The sequence below is a fragment of the Hemitrygon akajei genome, chromosome 13, assembly GCF_048418815.1.
Source record: "Hemitrygon akajei chromosome 13, sHemAka1.3, whole genome shotgun sequence".
In the NCBI taxonomy this organism is placed as follows: domain Eukaryota; kingdom Metazoa; phylum Chordata; class Chondrichthyes; order Myliobatiformes; family Dasyatidae; genus Hemitrygon; species Hemitrygon akajei.
Window position 1 is genome coordinate 109,863,225 of NC_133136.1, and position 16,229 is coordinate 109,879,453.

The window sequence follows — 16,229 nt, forward strand, 5'->3', positions numbered from 1 at the left end:
ACAACATTGTGCCAACATTTAACCTACTGTAAGATCAATCTAACCCTTCCCTGCTAGATAGCCTCTATTTTCCTATCATACATGTGCCTATCTGAGAGCTTCTTAAATGCCTCTAATGTATCTGCCTCTTCCCTCACCACTGGCAAGGTATTCCGTAAACTCAGCACTCTGTGTAAAGAACTTGCCTCTGATATCACCTCCCATATTTTCCTCCAATAACCATAAAATTATGTCCCCTTGTATTAGCCTTTACCATAGTGGGGGAGAAAAGTCTCTGGCTACCCACTATCTATACCTTTTATCATCTTGTACACCTCTATCAAGTCACTTCTAAACCTTCTTTGCTCAAAAGAAAAATGCCCTAGCTCACCTGACTTATCTTCATAAGACATGTCCTCTAGCCCATGTAGAATCCAAGTAAATCTCTCTGTACCCTCTTAAAAGATTTCCATGTCCTTCCTATAATGAAGTATCCAGAACTGAGTACAATATTCCAAGTGTGGTCTACCCAGAACTTTTCACAGCCTCTGGATGCCCCCAAAGCAAAGTACTTTAGAAGTGCTCGAAAAAACGATGAAACAGACTTTTAACGTCGTAAACCAGCAGGTTGTTGTTATGTCTCCCGCTCACTGTGAAAATGGGGACACCTCCCTCTCCCTTGCCAGGGCGAGAGAGACCTTTTGAGTTGTCAATTGTTGGATGAAATGCAAAGCTTTTGGGGTAACTTTGGTCTGTGTCTTTTCTATTGCTTAGCACACGCTTGGGCTCAGTGATGGTACTGATGCGCATTTTATTTGCTGGTGGGGGTAGGGGGGGGATCATTGCTCGCTGCCAGTTACGTGCGAGAGGGGAGAGCTGTGGGGGGGAACTTTGGGATTCTCGTGTTTCACTGTCATTCATTCTTTGGGGCATTCCTCTGTTTTCGTGGATGTTTGCAAAGAAAAAGCATTTCAGGATGTACAGTGCCATGCAAAAGTTTGGGCACCTTTGGTCAAAATTTCTGTTACTGTGAAAAGTTAAGTGAGTAGAAGATGAACTGATCTCCAAAAGTCATAAAGTTAAAGACGAAACATTCTTTTCAACATTTTAAGCAAGATTAGTGTATTATTTTTGTTTTGTACAATTTTAGAGTGGAAAAAAGGAAAGGAGCACCATGCAAAAGTTTGGGCACCCCAGGAGATTTGAGCTTGCAGATAACTTTTACCAAGGTCTCAGACCTTAATGAGCTTGTTAGAGCTATGGCTTGTTCACAGTCATCGTTAGGAAAGGCCAGGTGATGCAAATTTCAAAGCTTTAGAAATACCCTGACTCCTCAAACCTTGTCCCAACAATCAGCAGCCATGGGCTCCTCTAAGCAGCTGCCTAGCAATCTAAAAATTAAAATAAATGATGCCCACAAAACAGAAGGCTATAAGAAGATAGGAAAGCGTTTTCAGGTAGCTGTTTCCTCTGTTCGTAATGTAATTAAGAAATGGCAGTAAACAGGAATGGTGGAGGTCAAGTTGATGTCTGGAAGACCAAGAAAACTTTCCGAGAGAACTGCTCGTAGCATTGCTAGAAAGGCAAATCAAAACCCCTGTTTGACTGCAAAAGACCTTCGTGAAGATGTAGCAGACTCTGGAGTGGTGGTGCACTGTTCTACTGTGCAGCGACAACTGCACAAATATGACCTTCATGGGAGAGTCATCAGAAGGAAACCTTTCCTACGTCCTCACCACAAAATTCAGAGTCAGAAGTTTGCAACGGAACATCTAAACAAGCCTGATGCATTTTGGAAACAAGTCCTGTGTACTGAAGAAGTTAAAATAGAATTTTTTGGTGCAATGAGCAAAGGTATGTTTGGAGAAAAAGGGTGCAGAATTTCATGAAAAGAACACCTCTCCAACTGTTAAGCACGGGGGTGGATCGATCATGCTTTGGGCTTGTGTTGCAGCCCGTGGCACGGGGAACATTTCACTGGTAGAGGGAAGAATGAATTTAATTAAATACCAGCAAATTCTGGAAGCAAACATCACACCGTCTGTAAAAAAGCTGAAGATGAAAAGAAGATGTCTTCTACAACAGGATAATGATCGTAAACACACCTCAAAATCCACAGCTCAAGAGGCGCAAGCTGAAGGTTTTGCCATGGCCCTCACAGACCCCAACCTAAACATCATCAAAAATCTGTGGATAGACCTCAAAAGAGCAGTGCATGAAACACAACCCAAGAATCTCACAGAACTAGAAACCTTTTGCAAGGAAGAATGGGTAAAAATCCCCCAAACAAGAATTGAAAGACTCTTAGCTGGCTACAGAAAGCGTTTACAAGCTGTGATACTTGCCACAGGGGATATTACTAAATACTGACCATGCAGGGTGCCCAAACTTTTGCTTCGGACCCTTTTCCTTTTTTTGTTATTTTGAAACTGTAAAAGACAGAAATAAAAAAGTAATCTTGCTTAAAATATTAAAGAAAAGTGTCATCTTTAACTTTATGCCTTTTGGAAATCAGGTCATCTTTTACTCGCTTAGCTATTCACAGTAACAGAGATTTTGACCAGGGGTGCCCAAACTTTTGCATGCCACTGCATATTGTATACATTTCTCTGACATTAAATTTGACTTTTGAACCTTTGAAGTGTGATGTAGTACTTTGTTTAATCAGCCTATGACCTATGCTTTATTACATTTAACTCAGTGGAGACCAACCAGTCACAAATGTAGGAGACCAAAAGACTATGTTTGCAAAAATTTGACCCATATACTGTGAGGAAAAAAGTTATAAATTCAAAAGTCATAAAGCTATTTCTGATTAAATAGTTTAATCTGTTTCCAAGGCGTTCCTGAGAAAGTTGCTTCAAAAAAATCTTGGTTTCCTAATAGTGACATAGTTAATTCAGAAACAAAGGTTCTGAACTTAAAGAAGGGTAACTTTGAAGGTATGAGACGTGAATTAGCTAAGATAGACTGGCAAATGATACTTAAAGGGTTGACGGTGGATATGCAATGGCAAGCATTTAAAGATCGCATGGATGAACTACAACAATTGTTCATCCCAGTTTGGCAAAAGAATAAACCAGGGAAGGTAGTGCACCCGTGGCTGACAAGGGAAATTAGGGATAGTATCAAGTCCAAAGAAGAAACATATAAATTAGCAAAAATAAGCGGCACACCTGAGGACTGGGAGAAATTCAGAGACCAGCAGAGGAGGACAAAGGGTTTAATTAGGAAAGGGAAAAAAGATTATGAGAGAAAGCTGGCAGGGAACGTAAAAACTGACTGTAAACGCTTTTATAGATATGTGAAAAGAAAAAGACCGGTCAAGACAAATCTAGGTCCTTTACAGTCAGAAACAGGTGAATTGATCATAGGGAACAAAGACATGGCAGACCAATTGAATAACTACTTTGGTTCTGTCTTCACTAAGGAGGACATAAATAATCTTCCAGAAATAGTAAGGGACCGAGGGTCTAGTGAGATGGAGGATCTGAGGGAAATACACGTTAGTAGGGAAGTGGTGTTAGGTAAATTGAAGGGATTAAAGGCAGATAAATCCCAGGGCCAGATGGTCTGCATCCCAGAGTGCTTAAGGAAGTAGCCCAAGAAATAGTGGATGCATTAGTGATAATTTTTCAAAACTCCTTAGATTATGGATTAGTTCCTGAGGATTGGAGGGTGGCTAATGTAACCCCACTTTTTAAAAAAGGAGGGAGAGAGAAACCGGGGAATTATAGACCGGTTAGTCTAACATCGGTGGTGGGGAAAATGCTAGAGTCGGTTATCAAAGATGGGATAACAGCACATTTGGAAAGAGGTGAAATCATCGGACAAAGTCAGCATGAATTTGTGAAAGGAAAATCATGTCTGACGAATCTTATAGAATTTTTTGAAGATGTAACTAGTAGAGTGGATAGGGGAGAGCCAGCGGATGTGGTATATTTAGATTTTCAAAAGGCTTTTGACAAGGTCCCACACAGGAGATTAGTGTGCAAACTTAAAGCACACGGTATGGGGGTATGGTATTGATGTGGATAGAGAATTGGTTGGCAGACAGGAAGCAAAGAGTGGGAGTAAACGGGACCTTTTCAGAATGGCAGGCAGTGACCAGTGGGGTACCGCAAGGCTCAGTGCTGGGACCCCAGTTGTTTACAATATATATTAATGATTTAGACGAGGGAATTAAATGCAGCATCTCCAAGTTTGCGGTTGACACGAAGCTGGGCGGCGGTGTTAGCTGTGAGGAGGATGCTAAGAGGATGCAGGGTGACTTGGATAGATCAGGTGAGTGGGCAAATTCATGGCAGATGCAATTTAATGTGGATAAATGTGTTTTCCTGTTCTTGGTTGCAAGAACAGGAAAACAGATTATTATCTGAACGGTGGCCGATTAGGAAAAGGGGAGATGCAACGAGACCTGGGTGTCATTGTACACCAATCATTGAAGGTGGGCATGCAGGTACAGCAGGCGGTGAAAAAGGCAAATGGTATGTTGGCATTCATAGCAAAAGGATTTGAGTACAGGAGCAGAGAGGTTCTACTGCAGTTGTACAAGGCCTTGGTGAGACCGCACCTAGAGTATTGTGTGCAGTTTTGGTCCCCTAATCTGAGGAAGGACATTCTTGCCATAGAGGGAGTACAAAGAAGGTTCACCAGATTGATTCCTGGGATGGCAGGACTTTCATATGAAGAAAGACTGGATCGACTAGGCTTATACTCACTGGAATTTAGAAGATTGAGGGGGGATCTTATTGAAACATATAAAATTCTAAAGGGATTGGACAGGCTAGATGCAGGAAGATTGTTTCCAATGTTGGGGAAGTCCAGAACGAGGGGTCACAGTTTAAGGATAAAGGGGAAGCCTTTTAGGACTGAGATGAGGAAAAACTTTTTCACACAGAGAGTGGTGAATCTGTGGAATTCTCTGCCACGGGAAACAGTTGAGGCCGGCTATACTTAAGAGGAAGTTAGATATGGCCCTTGTGGCTAAAGGGATCAAGGGGGTATGGAGAGAAAGCAGGTACAGGGTTTTGAGTTGGATGATCAGCCATGATCATACTGAATGGCGGTGCAGGCTCGAAGGGCCAAATGGCCTACTCCTGCACGTATTTTCTATGTTTAATGCAAGAAACCTTTTTTGCTGTATTCTAAGCAAGTTATATATACTTAAACTTTTAAAGACATAGACGAATGAGAAAATCATTTTAAGAGACCAGTTCAAAAACAGGAAAAATCATTATGTCGCACTATTTATCCCTAATGAAGATACAATATGTTGATCAGCAATATTGGAATGGACAAAGGTCTATAAATGAGAATGTTATTGAGCAAAAAAATCAGACTGAAGAGAAGTGGATCTCAATGTTAAAAATGAATTAGCTGAATGTGTTTTTATACCATCCTCTAATCTAAATAGAGAATAAATATGGTATGTGTAAGGTCAGAGTACAATATGTATAACAGAGGATCTATGTCACAATTCTTTGTGTGTGCAATCAGTTATCCAAAGAAGCCCAGCCAGTCATTGGAGACAGCATCTAGCTACAAAGGTGATCATCAGGCTAAACACAAAACAATATTCAGTGTTGATTGATAACTATGTAAGTACATATCTATTAAACTTTACCTCAGGCATTTCAACCAAAGATAGTATATCACATAATTCACCAAAGCTATACATTCTTCAGACAACCAAAATCTCAAGTTTCTGAAATGTACGATCTAAATCACGTGAAAGAGAATCCATCTGTCAGAATTCTTTTAAAGTTAATAATGGGATTAAAAATTGACAATTTAGTCACAATTAAAGAGGAAATAGGTGGCACTAGAAGAGTAATAGTAAGTGGATAGCAGTTCCAACATTTTGAGAGCCTGAAAAAGGATCTAGTACTTTCCTAGTGTATATGACACTTAAACTCTTCTCAGGCTTCCAGCCGGGTCAGACGTCGATTTTAACCAGCACTCTGCCACCTTCATGATGATGAAACCTGAGAAGAGCTTATGCATTTTGAAATCCTAGGATGAATGCAAGAACCACACACAGCAGAGAAGTAGGAGTTGCAAGGAGCTATGACATGCTGTGTAACTAAAGTGGGGGTGCCCAAACAATTCAAGTGAGAATATCACAACAGCGCACTTGTAGGAAACAAATCTCTAATGGCTAAACCCCTATAAACAAAAAAAATCCACCTTCTTGTTACCCCAGACTATGGACGAGTAAGCACAGCATATAAGAACATTATTACTAATGTGATTTCATATAAAAAGTTAACACTTAGTTCATCATTGCTAATCACAGAGTTCAAAGTAAGTGTTCTCTGTAAAAGATATGCATGGATACAGTTTTAATTATTTCCATAAAATTGAGTACATAGTTCCCAGTCATTACCAACCGATCTTACATGTTCATTTGATTTATCAGTGTATGCAGTTTCGGTAGTTGTAAAAGACTTACGTTTATTTATATGCATTTTTTACTTCCTCGAGACATTTGATTTGTCAATGTTGTTATGCAACAAAACACGACCATTGACTTTTGCTAGGTTTAATGAGTTGAAGTTGTGGCCAGGTCGTATTCTTGCAAAACTGGCCAAAGCTGACAATAACAAACTTTTTGTAAACGTAACATGATTGCCACATTGTATCTAGCTCAAGCTTTGTCAGAAATGTCCCACAAGGAATACAGGGATAATTCCGGTTACTACTGTACCTACCAAGGAGAAAAGAGCGCAGCACAGAAGAATGCACCAGGTACACCGTTTACGATTTCGCCGAGACATCACTGTTCACTCGACATTGCCACCTGCAGCAGCACCTCACAACAATATAGCTGGCCTCTCACTTGGTCGACCTGTTTGTTCGTACATCTGCTCTGGCAACGACACACCAAGACATCAAGTTGACGGAAGGCCGATTGCTCCGAAAGTTCAGGTCAACTCCCCCAAGAGACAACAGCGCGCATGCGCCTAGAGCAACGAATCAAACCCCGGGACGGGAGCGAAAGGGACGAATAGTGTAACCATGGCGACAGCAAAACCGAGGGCATAGTGTAAACAGGGTGACAGCTTCCTACCACTAAACATGTCTTTACCTCCCTTTCCCCTCCGCTTTCCGCTCCCTCCGCGATCCCTTTGTCCATTTGTCCCTCTCAGCATTTACCCCTGTAGGCGGCCGAAGTGCTCCGCCTGCCCACTCACCTCCATTCGGGGCCCCAGACAGTCCTACCAGGTGAGGTAACACTCCATCTGCAAATCTGCTGGGGTCCTCTACTGTGTCCAGTGCACTCAATGCAGCCTCCTTTATATTGGTAAATTGGGGGACCACTTTGTCCAGCATCTCCACTCCATCCGCCACAAGCGGTACTTCCTGGTGGCCAAAGGCCTTTTCACATTCCTGCTCCCACATGTCGGTCCATGGCCTCCTCTTGTGCCAACAGAACCCACCCTCAAGGTTGACGAGCAACACCTTATATTCTGTCTGGCTATCCCTCCAACCGATGGCATGAATATCGATTTCTCCTTCCGGTGAACAAATACCACCCCTTCCCCATTCCCCACTCTGACATTTCACTTCTTCTCACCTGCCTGTTACTTCCTCCTGAGTCCCTTCCTACTTCCCTATCTCTTATTGACCACTCTCCTCTCCTATCAGATTCCTTCTTCTCCAGCCCTTGACCTTTCACACCCACCTGGCTTCACCTGTCACCTTCCAGCTGGCCTCCTTCCCTTCCCTCCCCTCCCCACCTTTTTATTCAAGCATCTTCCCCCCTTCCTTCTTAGTCTTGAAGAAGGGTCTTAGCCCAAAATGTTGAGTGTTTACTATTTCCCATCCATGCTGCCTGACCTGCTGAGTTCCTCCAGTGCTCTGTGTGTTTTGCTGAGGGTGACAGCATAACCAGAGAACAATGGCGACCTTATAGCCCAGGGGTCATTATAACAGGAGGAACAATATAACCAAGGCATCAGTGTCATTAGGGAAGCAACGTAACTGAGGCAATTGTTGAACCTGAGAACAACTGAACCAATGTGACAGTATAACCAGCAGGACTATGGAAACCGGTGAACAAGGTAACTGACAGCAGTATAACAAAATCAGAAGCAAGTTTATTGTCACGTGACATGTGTTTTGCTGCGGTAGTGCAATGCAGATACAAAATTACTATAATTTACAAAATTAAATAGTGCAAACATCGGAATAATGAGGTAGTATTCATGGGCTCTTGAACTGTTGGAAATCTGTTGATAAAGCAGAAGCTGTTCCTGAATCAATGAGTGTTGGCCTTCAGTCTCCTGTACTACAGTAACGAAAGCAGAGCATGTCAAACATGGCGAGGGTCCTTAACGATGGATGTCGTCATTGGTGGTGAGGTTTATGCCTGTGTGGAACTGACTGGCTGATTTTACAACCCACTGTAGGCTCTTGTGATCCCGTGTATTGGAGACTCCATACCAGGCTGTGATGCAGCCGATTGGAATGCTACAGTGCATTCATAGAAATTTGCAAAAGTCTTTGGTGACATACCAAATCACCTCAAACTCCTAACAAAGTAGAGCCAGAGGTGTGCCTTCTTCTTGATTGCATCAATGTATAGGGCCCAGGACAGATCCTCACAAATTTTGACACCCAGGAACTTGAAGCTGCTGACTCTTTCCATTGCTGACATCTCCCTGAGGACTGGTGCACGTTCTCCTGACATTTCCTTCCAGAAGTCCACAATAATTATGTTGTGTGCAAGATTGTTGTGGTCACACCAAACAACCAGTCAAGCTATCTCATTCCTAAACACATCTTGTTTCCATCTGTGATTTTTTTTACAAACAATGGTGTCATCTGTGAAATTATAAATGCCTGATGTTTGTTTTGCTGTTATCTGGGTTCTCCAAAGCAGAGTGGAGAGCCAGTCAGATTGCATCTGCTGGAGACCTACTGCAGCACAGGCAAATTGCAGGAGGCCCACGTCCTTGCTCAGGCAGTAGTAAAGTCTAGCCATACCAATCTCTCAAAGTACTTCAAAACTGGGCTGAGAAGTGGCAGATGGAGTTCAACCCAGGTAAGTGTGAAGTGGTTCCTTTTGGTAGGTCAAATATGATGGCAGAATATAGTATTAATGGTGAGACTCTTGGCAGTGTGGAGGATCAGAGGGAGCTTGGGGTCCGAGTCCATAGTACATGGAACTTAGTAAAATAGAGGGCTATAGGTAAGCCTACTAATTTCTAAGGTAGGGACATGTTCGGCATAACTTTGTGGGCTGAAGGGCCTGTACTGTGCTGTAGGTTTTCTGTGTTTCATCACATTCATGTGAGTGTTATCGGGCAATGATCATTGAGGCAACTTATCCTGCTTGTCTTTGGCACCTGTATCTTCGAAGCCCATTTGAAGCAGAAAGGAACCTCAGACTGCAGAAGTGAGAGGTTGAAGTTGTCCTTGAATATTCCAGCCAGCTGGTCGGCACAAGTTTTCAGTCCCTTGTCAGGTACAGTATCAAAGCGTGATGCCTCATGACGGTTCACCCCCTTGAAGGGTGTTCTGAGGCTGCGTCCACACTAGACCGGATAATTTTGAAAACGCCGGTTTCGCATTAAAAACGATGGGCGTCCACACTGAGCATTTTTGAAAATACTTCTGTCCACATTAAAATGGATATTTCGGCGAATCTCCTCCTACTGGGCATGCACAGGACACATCTACCGAAAACAAGCGACATGTTTGGTGTTGAATCTCACCTTGAAAGACTTGGTGCGCGTTTGTGTAGTTACAGAGTAGAAAAACTTAAACGACAGACAGCTGTTGGCTCTCGTGCAGGAGGACTTAAAACTAAAAAAAAAAAATACTGGAGTGTATGGAGGCAACCAACAGGAAGTTCACAGACAGTATGACCCGGCTGACGACGAACATTGAAAAACTGGCTAACTCTGTTGCATTAATAAAGCCCCTTGTTAAATGTATAAAACATGTCTGCATCAGTATTATCTTGTATTTCCATGCAATGTTACATTAGGCTGTTACACATCTATTGTCAGAGAAGTACTTGCATAAATAGGTAAACCACCTTCATACGAGCAAGGACAGAAAACAGGGCAAAATGAGTATACTTATTTATTCAGTAAGTTATGGGTCAAAGTATTTGGTGAGTACATTTCTAACTGTTCTGGCTTCAGTCTCGTTGCTGTCTGTTCTGATATTGTAAGGTTGCATTCACCATCTGTTCTGGCACGTCATGACAGCATTTATAGATTTCTCTGGTTACCCCGTCCACGCTGCTCCGGCCAATCTGGCGTTTTCAAATTTACACACTATGGAGGGCGTTTCTGAAAGGCTCCGGTTTCGGGGGAGGAAAACACTGTTTTAGTGTGGACGGAGGGTCAAAACAAAGAGAAAAAGCTTCAGTTATGGATTTATCCAGTCTAGTGTGGACATAGCCTGTCATTGTCCTCTGTAACAGAGATCACTGGGTCATCAAATTTGGATATTTGCATAGGTCTAATGCTATTCCCCTTTTCAACGAGTGTGTAAAAAAATGTTGAGCTCATCAGGGAGCAACATTTATGCTATTAGCTTTTGCCTTTTAGGAAGTGAGAGCATACAAACTCTGACACAGCTGTCATCCTTCAGATTATATCTCCAGCTTCACAAAGAATTACCCTTATTACTTTCACAATGGCCTTCTGTAACACTTCCCTGGATTTCTTTTAAGTTCTTGAATCGCCAGTCTTGAGTGTCACAAATCTAGCCCTCAGCAGATTTTGAATCTCCTACTTTATCTAGAACTTCTGGTTTGGGAAAACACAGTATGCTCTGAAAGGCACAGACTCATCCACACAGGTCTTGATGAAGTTGGTGATTGCTGTGGCCTATTCATTCAGATCCAAATGCAGTCTGGTCTACCAATTCAAAGCAGTCCTGAAAGTACTCCTCCACCTCCCTTAACCTTAGCAGTCCTCCCACTGGTGCTACAGTCGTCAGTCTCTGTCTATATGCTAACAGCAAAAGTAAAGCTAGGTGACTGGACTTAAGAAAATATGGACATGGGATGCAACTGTAGGCATTCTTGATGGTGGTATAACAGTGATCGATTGTGTTGGCTCTTCTGGTTCTGCAGGTGACATATTAGTAGTAGTTATCAGAGACTTCTCCAGGCTAGTTTGTTTGAAGTCCCATGCAATGATCAGGAAGGCATCAGGGTGTGCTGTCTCATAACTGTTGATCATTATTGCTGGTTTGAAGTTTTCTAGAGGAGGAATGTGCACTGCTATCAGGAACTCCCTTGGCATTTAGTATGGACAACACTTGACTACCAGATAAACCAGATCAGAAGAGGAGGTCTGAGACAGATCCATTCATCTGTGCACTGGCATGAGTTAATCATGAAGCAAATGCCACCACCTCTGCCTTTTCTGATACCACAGGAGGTGGAAGGTGAAGCCCTCAAGTTAGAGTGCTAAGTCTCAAGTGCTGGGATCAATCATGTCTCTGTTAAGCAGAATACATAACAGTCACTGGTGTATTTTGCTTTTGCTCTGAGGTCTTCAAACTTTATTCATTAGCCAGGGGGATGATAGGAAGAAGGGGAGGATGCTTTGAGCCCTGTGTTTCAGTTTTACCTGCAGCCTTCCCCACAACTAAGTTTCCTGAGACAATGAGGATGTCCCTTGAACTTCCAACTGTTGCACTTGCTCCTTGAGTAGCTGGAGTTCCAGGTCTGTCAGTTCTGAAGACTGCTAGTCCTTTTAAATGACTTGAAACAATGCTTCTTACTGCAGACTCTGAGGCTGCAGATTTCAGCTGTAGCAATTGTAAACAGGAATACTAACTTGATAATTCTCTTTGTCAGACATGGATATGTTGGTCCATGGCCTCCTCTTCTGCCACAGTGAGGCAACACTCAGATTGGAGGAGAAACACCTCATATACTATGTAGGAAGCCTTCAACCTGATGGTATAAATATAATTTCTCCAACTAACAGTAATTTTTTCCGCTTCTTCATCATTTCTGCACCCTGGCTTCTTATCTCTTCTCCTCATTTCCCTATCATCCTCCCTGGTGCTCCTCCTCCTTTTCTTTCTCCCATGGTCCACTCTCCTCTCCTATCAGATTCCTTTTTCTCCAGCCTTTTACCTTTTTCACCTATCACCTCCCAGCTTCTTACTTCATCACCCCTGCCCCACACACCTAGCTTCACCTGTCACCTTCCAGCTTGTACTCCTTCCTCTTCCCCCACCTTCTTATTATGCCATCATTCCCCTTCCTTTCCAGGCCCGATGAAGACTCTCGGGCGGAAACAGTGACTGTTTATTCATTTCCATAGATGCTGCCCGACCTGCTGAGTTCCTCCAGCATTTTGTGTGTGTTGTTGTTGATTTCCAGGATCTGCCAAATCTCGTATTCACGAACCTTTGATATCTCGCTCTTCCTTTTCCCCTCAGATTGCCGAAGTTAACCACAGAAAACATAGGTAATCAAAATAAAAAGAAGAATTTAACTCGAGAGACTAGAATGTCACCTGCATGAAATGTGTACCTGGACGAGCAATTGGGGAAATTATGTAGCTAGAGATATCAAAATAACCAGAAGTTGAACAAAGAGACGAAAGTAACCAGAGCAAAAAATGAAACAGAGAAATAGCAAGAGATCACCGCAACTGAATGTGACTATATTAACAAAGAAAAGGATGTAATCAGAGAAGGAATAACTACAGACTATAACCAGCAACATCAATATTATCAGCAAAGCCTGGGAAATTAATATAACTTGGTGAGCAATGCAATCACAATGCAGCCTTTGGCAGAGACATGCATTAAGTCAAACCATGGTCAGCAGGTGTGAGGTTCATGAGGTTTCTAAGAAAGTGACCCCAGGGTGTGTGGCTTCAATAAAAATAGGGAGATTTATAAACATTTTACCACTTAACATTCATCCATTTGTTACTTGCACACAGATTCAAAATTATCTTGCAAATATAACAAATTATGCGAAAATATAAATCATGCTTAAGTAAGTGCAATCACTTAAATAACTGCCCATGTCTGGCATAATTAAATGTGCTGATTTTACTGTTGAGCAAAATGTGAACGCACGACCAGAAAGAGTAAGGTCTTTTATTCAGTGTCTTTAGAGTTTTCGAAGAACCCCATTTATTACAAATCCCTAATGTAATGGAGAGCTGCCTTCTTGAATTGCCACAGTCCTTCCATCGTGCTGTTGGGGAGAAAAATTCTGGGCTCAATTCCGGCTGATGACAGGAGGCAAACAATATATTACCAAATCAAGGTGATGTGCATCAGGAAGAGGAATCTGCAGGTGGCGGTGTTTTCATTTACCTGTAGTAAGTCCCTTTCTTAGTGGTAGAGGATGTAGGTTTTGAAGGTGCTATCAATGTAGCCCAGATGAGGGTTCTATGCACCAAGTCAATGTTTAGAATCTGCTATCCTGGATAGTGACAAGCTTTTTGAGAGTTGCTGTGGCAATGCTTGCGAGGCGAGTGGACAATATTCTGTCATCAATTATTGGAGCAGAGTTAGGCCATTCAGCCCATAAAGTCCATTCCATAGTCAGCTCATTTTAATACAGAATACGATTCAATGATCTTGCAAATGGAGTTGGAAGTATGGTGGAAAAGAAATCATAGAGCTACAGTGAAACACAGGGATGAAACTGTGAAAAAGTGACAATTAAAACTCTATGCCAGATTGTTTTATTACCACATAATCAAGTTCAGTCAAACAAATTATCTGGTAAATGGCATTAAGTTTTCCATAGACAATTTAATGGTAAATTAGTGTCCCTCTGTACTTTACATATAGTCACGATGCTCTGTGCATTCTTACAAATGTTAACTTCAGGTGGGTGCCATCACCAGGGAAATAGAGTGCACTGAACCACTGGATACTGACTACCACCTAAAAATACAATGAACCTGATCAGAAACTACCTTTGTACTTCCTGGTATGCAATATACTGAAATTGGCACTTGGCTTTCATAATTTAGAATGCCAATTAAATTCCTTTCATTTTGCATTTTATAATCAGATGCACTTGGCCATCTTTAAATTAAAATGTATTAAAATGGTGACATTATTTTTTCAGGTTATAGACTTGGGAGGAAATAGGTATGTCCAATCCTTCTTAGATGGTGGCTTTCATTGTGAGTGATCAGAGGAGCCTGCAGCTGCCCTTTCTACACACCAGCATTCTGCCTTGTTTCACAGTCAATGACTTAGACAGTGACGTATGTGTTGTCCTGTTCTAGCTAATGACCAGCTCAGTTTGAATTCACCCAATTGTCATTCAACAAGTATGATTCATATTTCCTCTTTCCCTCACTTTGGGGGAAATAAAAATTTATTTGAACCATGCATACAACCCTCCTTCAGTCAATGTCATTTGAATAGATAGTGAAATCAAATATTTCACTTCATTTATGTCTTTTACATTTGTTTTTCATCTTGAGTGTGATTGCTGGAACTGTCGGAGCCTGTCATCTGCATTTTGGGTATATCAGCACTCTTCAGTCTCCAAGAGGATTCCAGGAGGCAGAGGCAGCGTGCGGGGCACGAGTCGATGGTCGACTCCATTTCACTGATTAAAGCTTCTATTGTTTTACGATTAAAGTGAAGAGGGAGATTGAAATATCAAGGTGAATGCAGAAGGTGAACGCTGGCTGCTTGCCTTTTGATTGCTGGTGAGATAACTTTGCTGCCGGAGAAGTAAATTTTCAGGAAACTTCATATGGGAGACCGTTTCGCACAGTACCTACGCTCCGTCAGCCAGAAAAAGCAGGATTTCCTGGTGGCCACCCATTTCAATTCTACTTTCCATTCCCATTCTGCTACACTCAGGTTGGAGGAGCAACACCTGATATTCTGCCTGGGTAGCTTCCAGCCTGACTGCATGAACATTGACTTCTGCCCCCTCCTGTCAGATTCCCCCTTCTCCAGCCCCTTATCTCTTTAACCAATCAACTTCCCAGCTCTTTACCTCACACTTCCCCCTCTCTTAGTTTCACCTATCACCTACCACCTTGTACTTCTTCATCCTGTCTCCCCACCTTCTTGCTCGGACTTTTCATCTTTTTTTTCCAGTCCTGATGAAGGGGTCTCAGCCCGAAGCATCGACTGTTAATTTTTTTCCATAGGTGCTGCCTTGCCTGCTGAGACCCTCCAGCATTTTCTGTGTGTTGCTAGGATTTACAGCATCTGCAGATTTTCTTGTGAAAGCTGCATATGATAGTTCGCAGCCAGAACATACTGCCAGCTATTCAACCATAGTAGTCCATCATCCATACATGGCATTTTATTAATAGAATTTTATTTTATGGAGAATGTTAGTCTATAATCACATGAGAAACATCTAACTGGAATGAAATAGGCAAGCTACACTCCTTAAATGATAGCCAGCTCTTATTGTTAATGAGGTCTTTGCCATTGATAGTTCTGAAACTCTAGAAGATAAGAGCATCCTCATATCCTTCCTCCTTTTCATGCTCTAAAAATCCACAGATTTTCTGCTATTCAAGTTGTGGTTGCTGTAAACATGTGAAGTCTCCTGTTCCCTCTATTCACCTAATCTCACACTTGGCACAATTTTACTGTCATGACAGCCAGGAATTGCAAACTAGCTGGATCCCTGTGAAGAACAGGAAGTGAGTACCTAATCTAACCTAGAAATTCCTCTGGATAACTCTTTTAAAAAGAAGTTGCTGTGTTTTTGAAAATTGACTTAATGTGGTGGAGAGGATTCGCTATTTGCCTAAGCCCTATCAGAAATTCACCCCCCCCCCAATCTTTTGACATAATTTAGTTTGTGTTTGTACATTGATTCCAGTGATAGTTCAATTACCACACTTTTCTGCAATTTTCCAGCTCACTATTCTAAGCAATGGCAATCCCGTTTACTTAGGAACAACCAGCTCTTAAAAATCCTGTCTTCCTCTGAAATCGTGCTATTTAAAGAACAAAATTCAGACTGTGTCCTTTAATCTTGCTGAGCTCTGTGATTTACTGGAAGCTCAAAAAGAGCCTTGCTGATTGTTTCTTGTTCAGGTCAAGATCAAGCTTCCTTGGCTAGAGACCATTCCAGGCCAAGAGAAGCAAACGATGACTCGCTGCCATGAAATAATGCTTGCTACTCACAGCTGCATCATCCAAGCTTAAAAATGGTTTAAAATTAAATTTAAAATGATTTCATCTGATTTTTCTTCAGCTCAGAGGCACAGGTAGACCAGGACCAGGGCTTCTTTGGAATTGCAGCAGTT

At 42.0% G+C, this 16,229-nt stretch overlaps 1 protein-coding gene across 2 annotated transcripts in view; it reads right to left on the reverse strand.

The window, feature by feature from the left end:
• The window catches only part of LOC140738123 (uncharacterized), an 85,946-nt gene extending 79,042 nt beyond the window's left edge, over window positions 1–6,904 (reverse strand). For both annotated transcript variants that reach the window (XM_073065269.1, XM_073065268.1), the window contains exon 1: window positions 6,693–6,904. In XM_073065269.1, the coding sequence (XP_072921370.1) occupies window positions 6,693–6,758 (66 nt within the window). In that variant the 5' untranslated portion in view covers window positions 6,759–6,904. The remainder of the gene's footprint in view (window positions 1–6,692) is intronic.
• Between the last annotated feature and the right edge of the window lie 9,325 nt (window positions 6,905–16,229).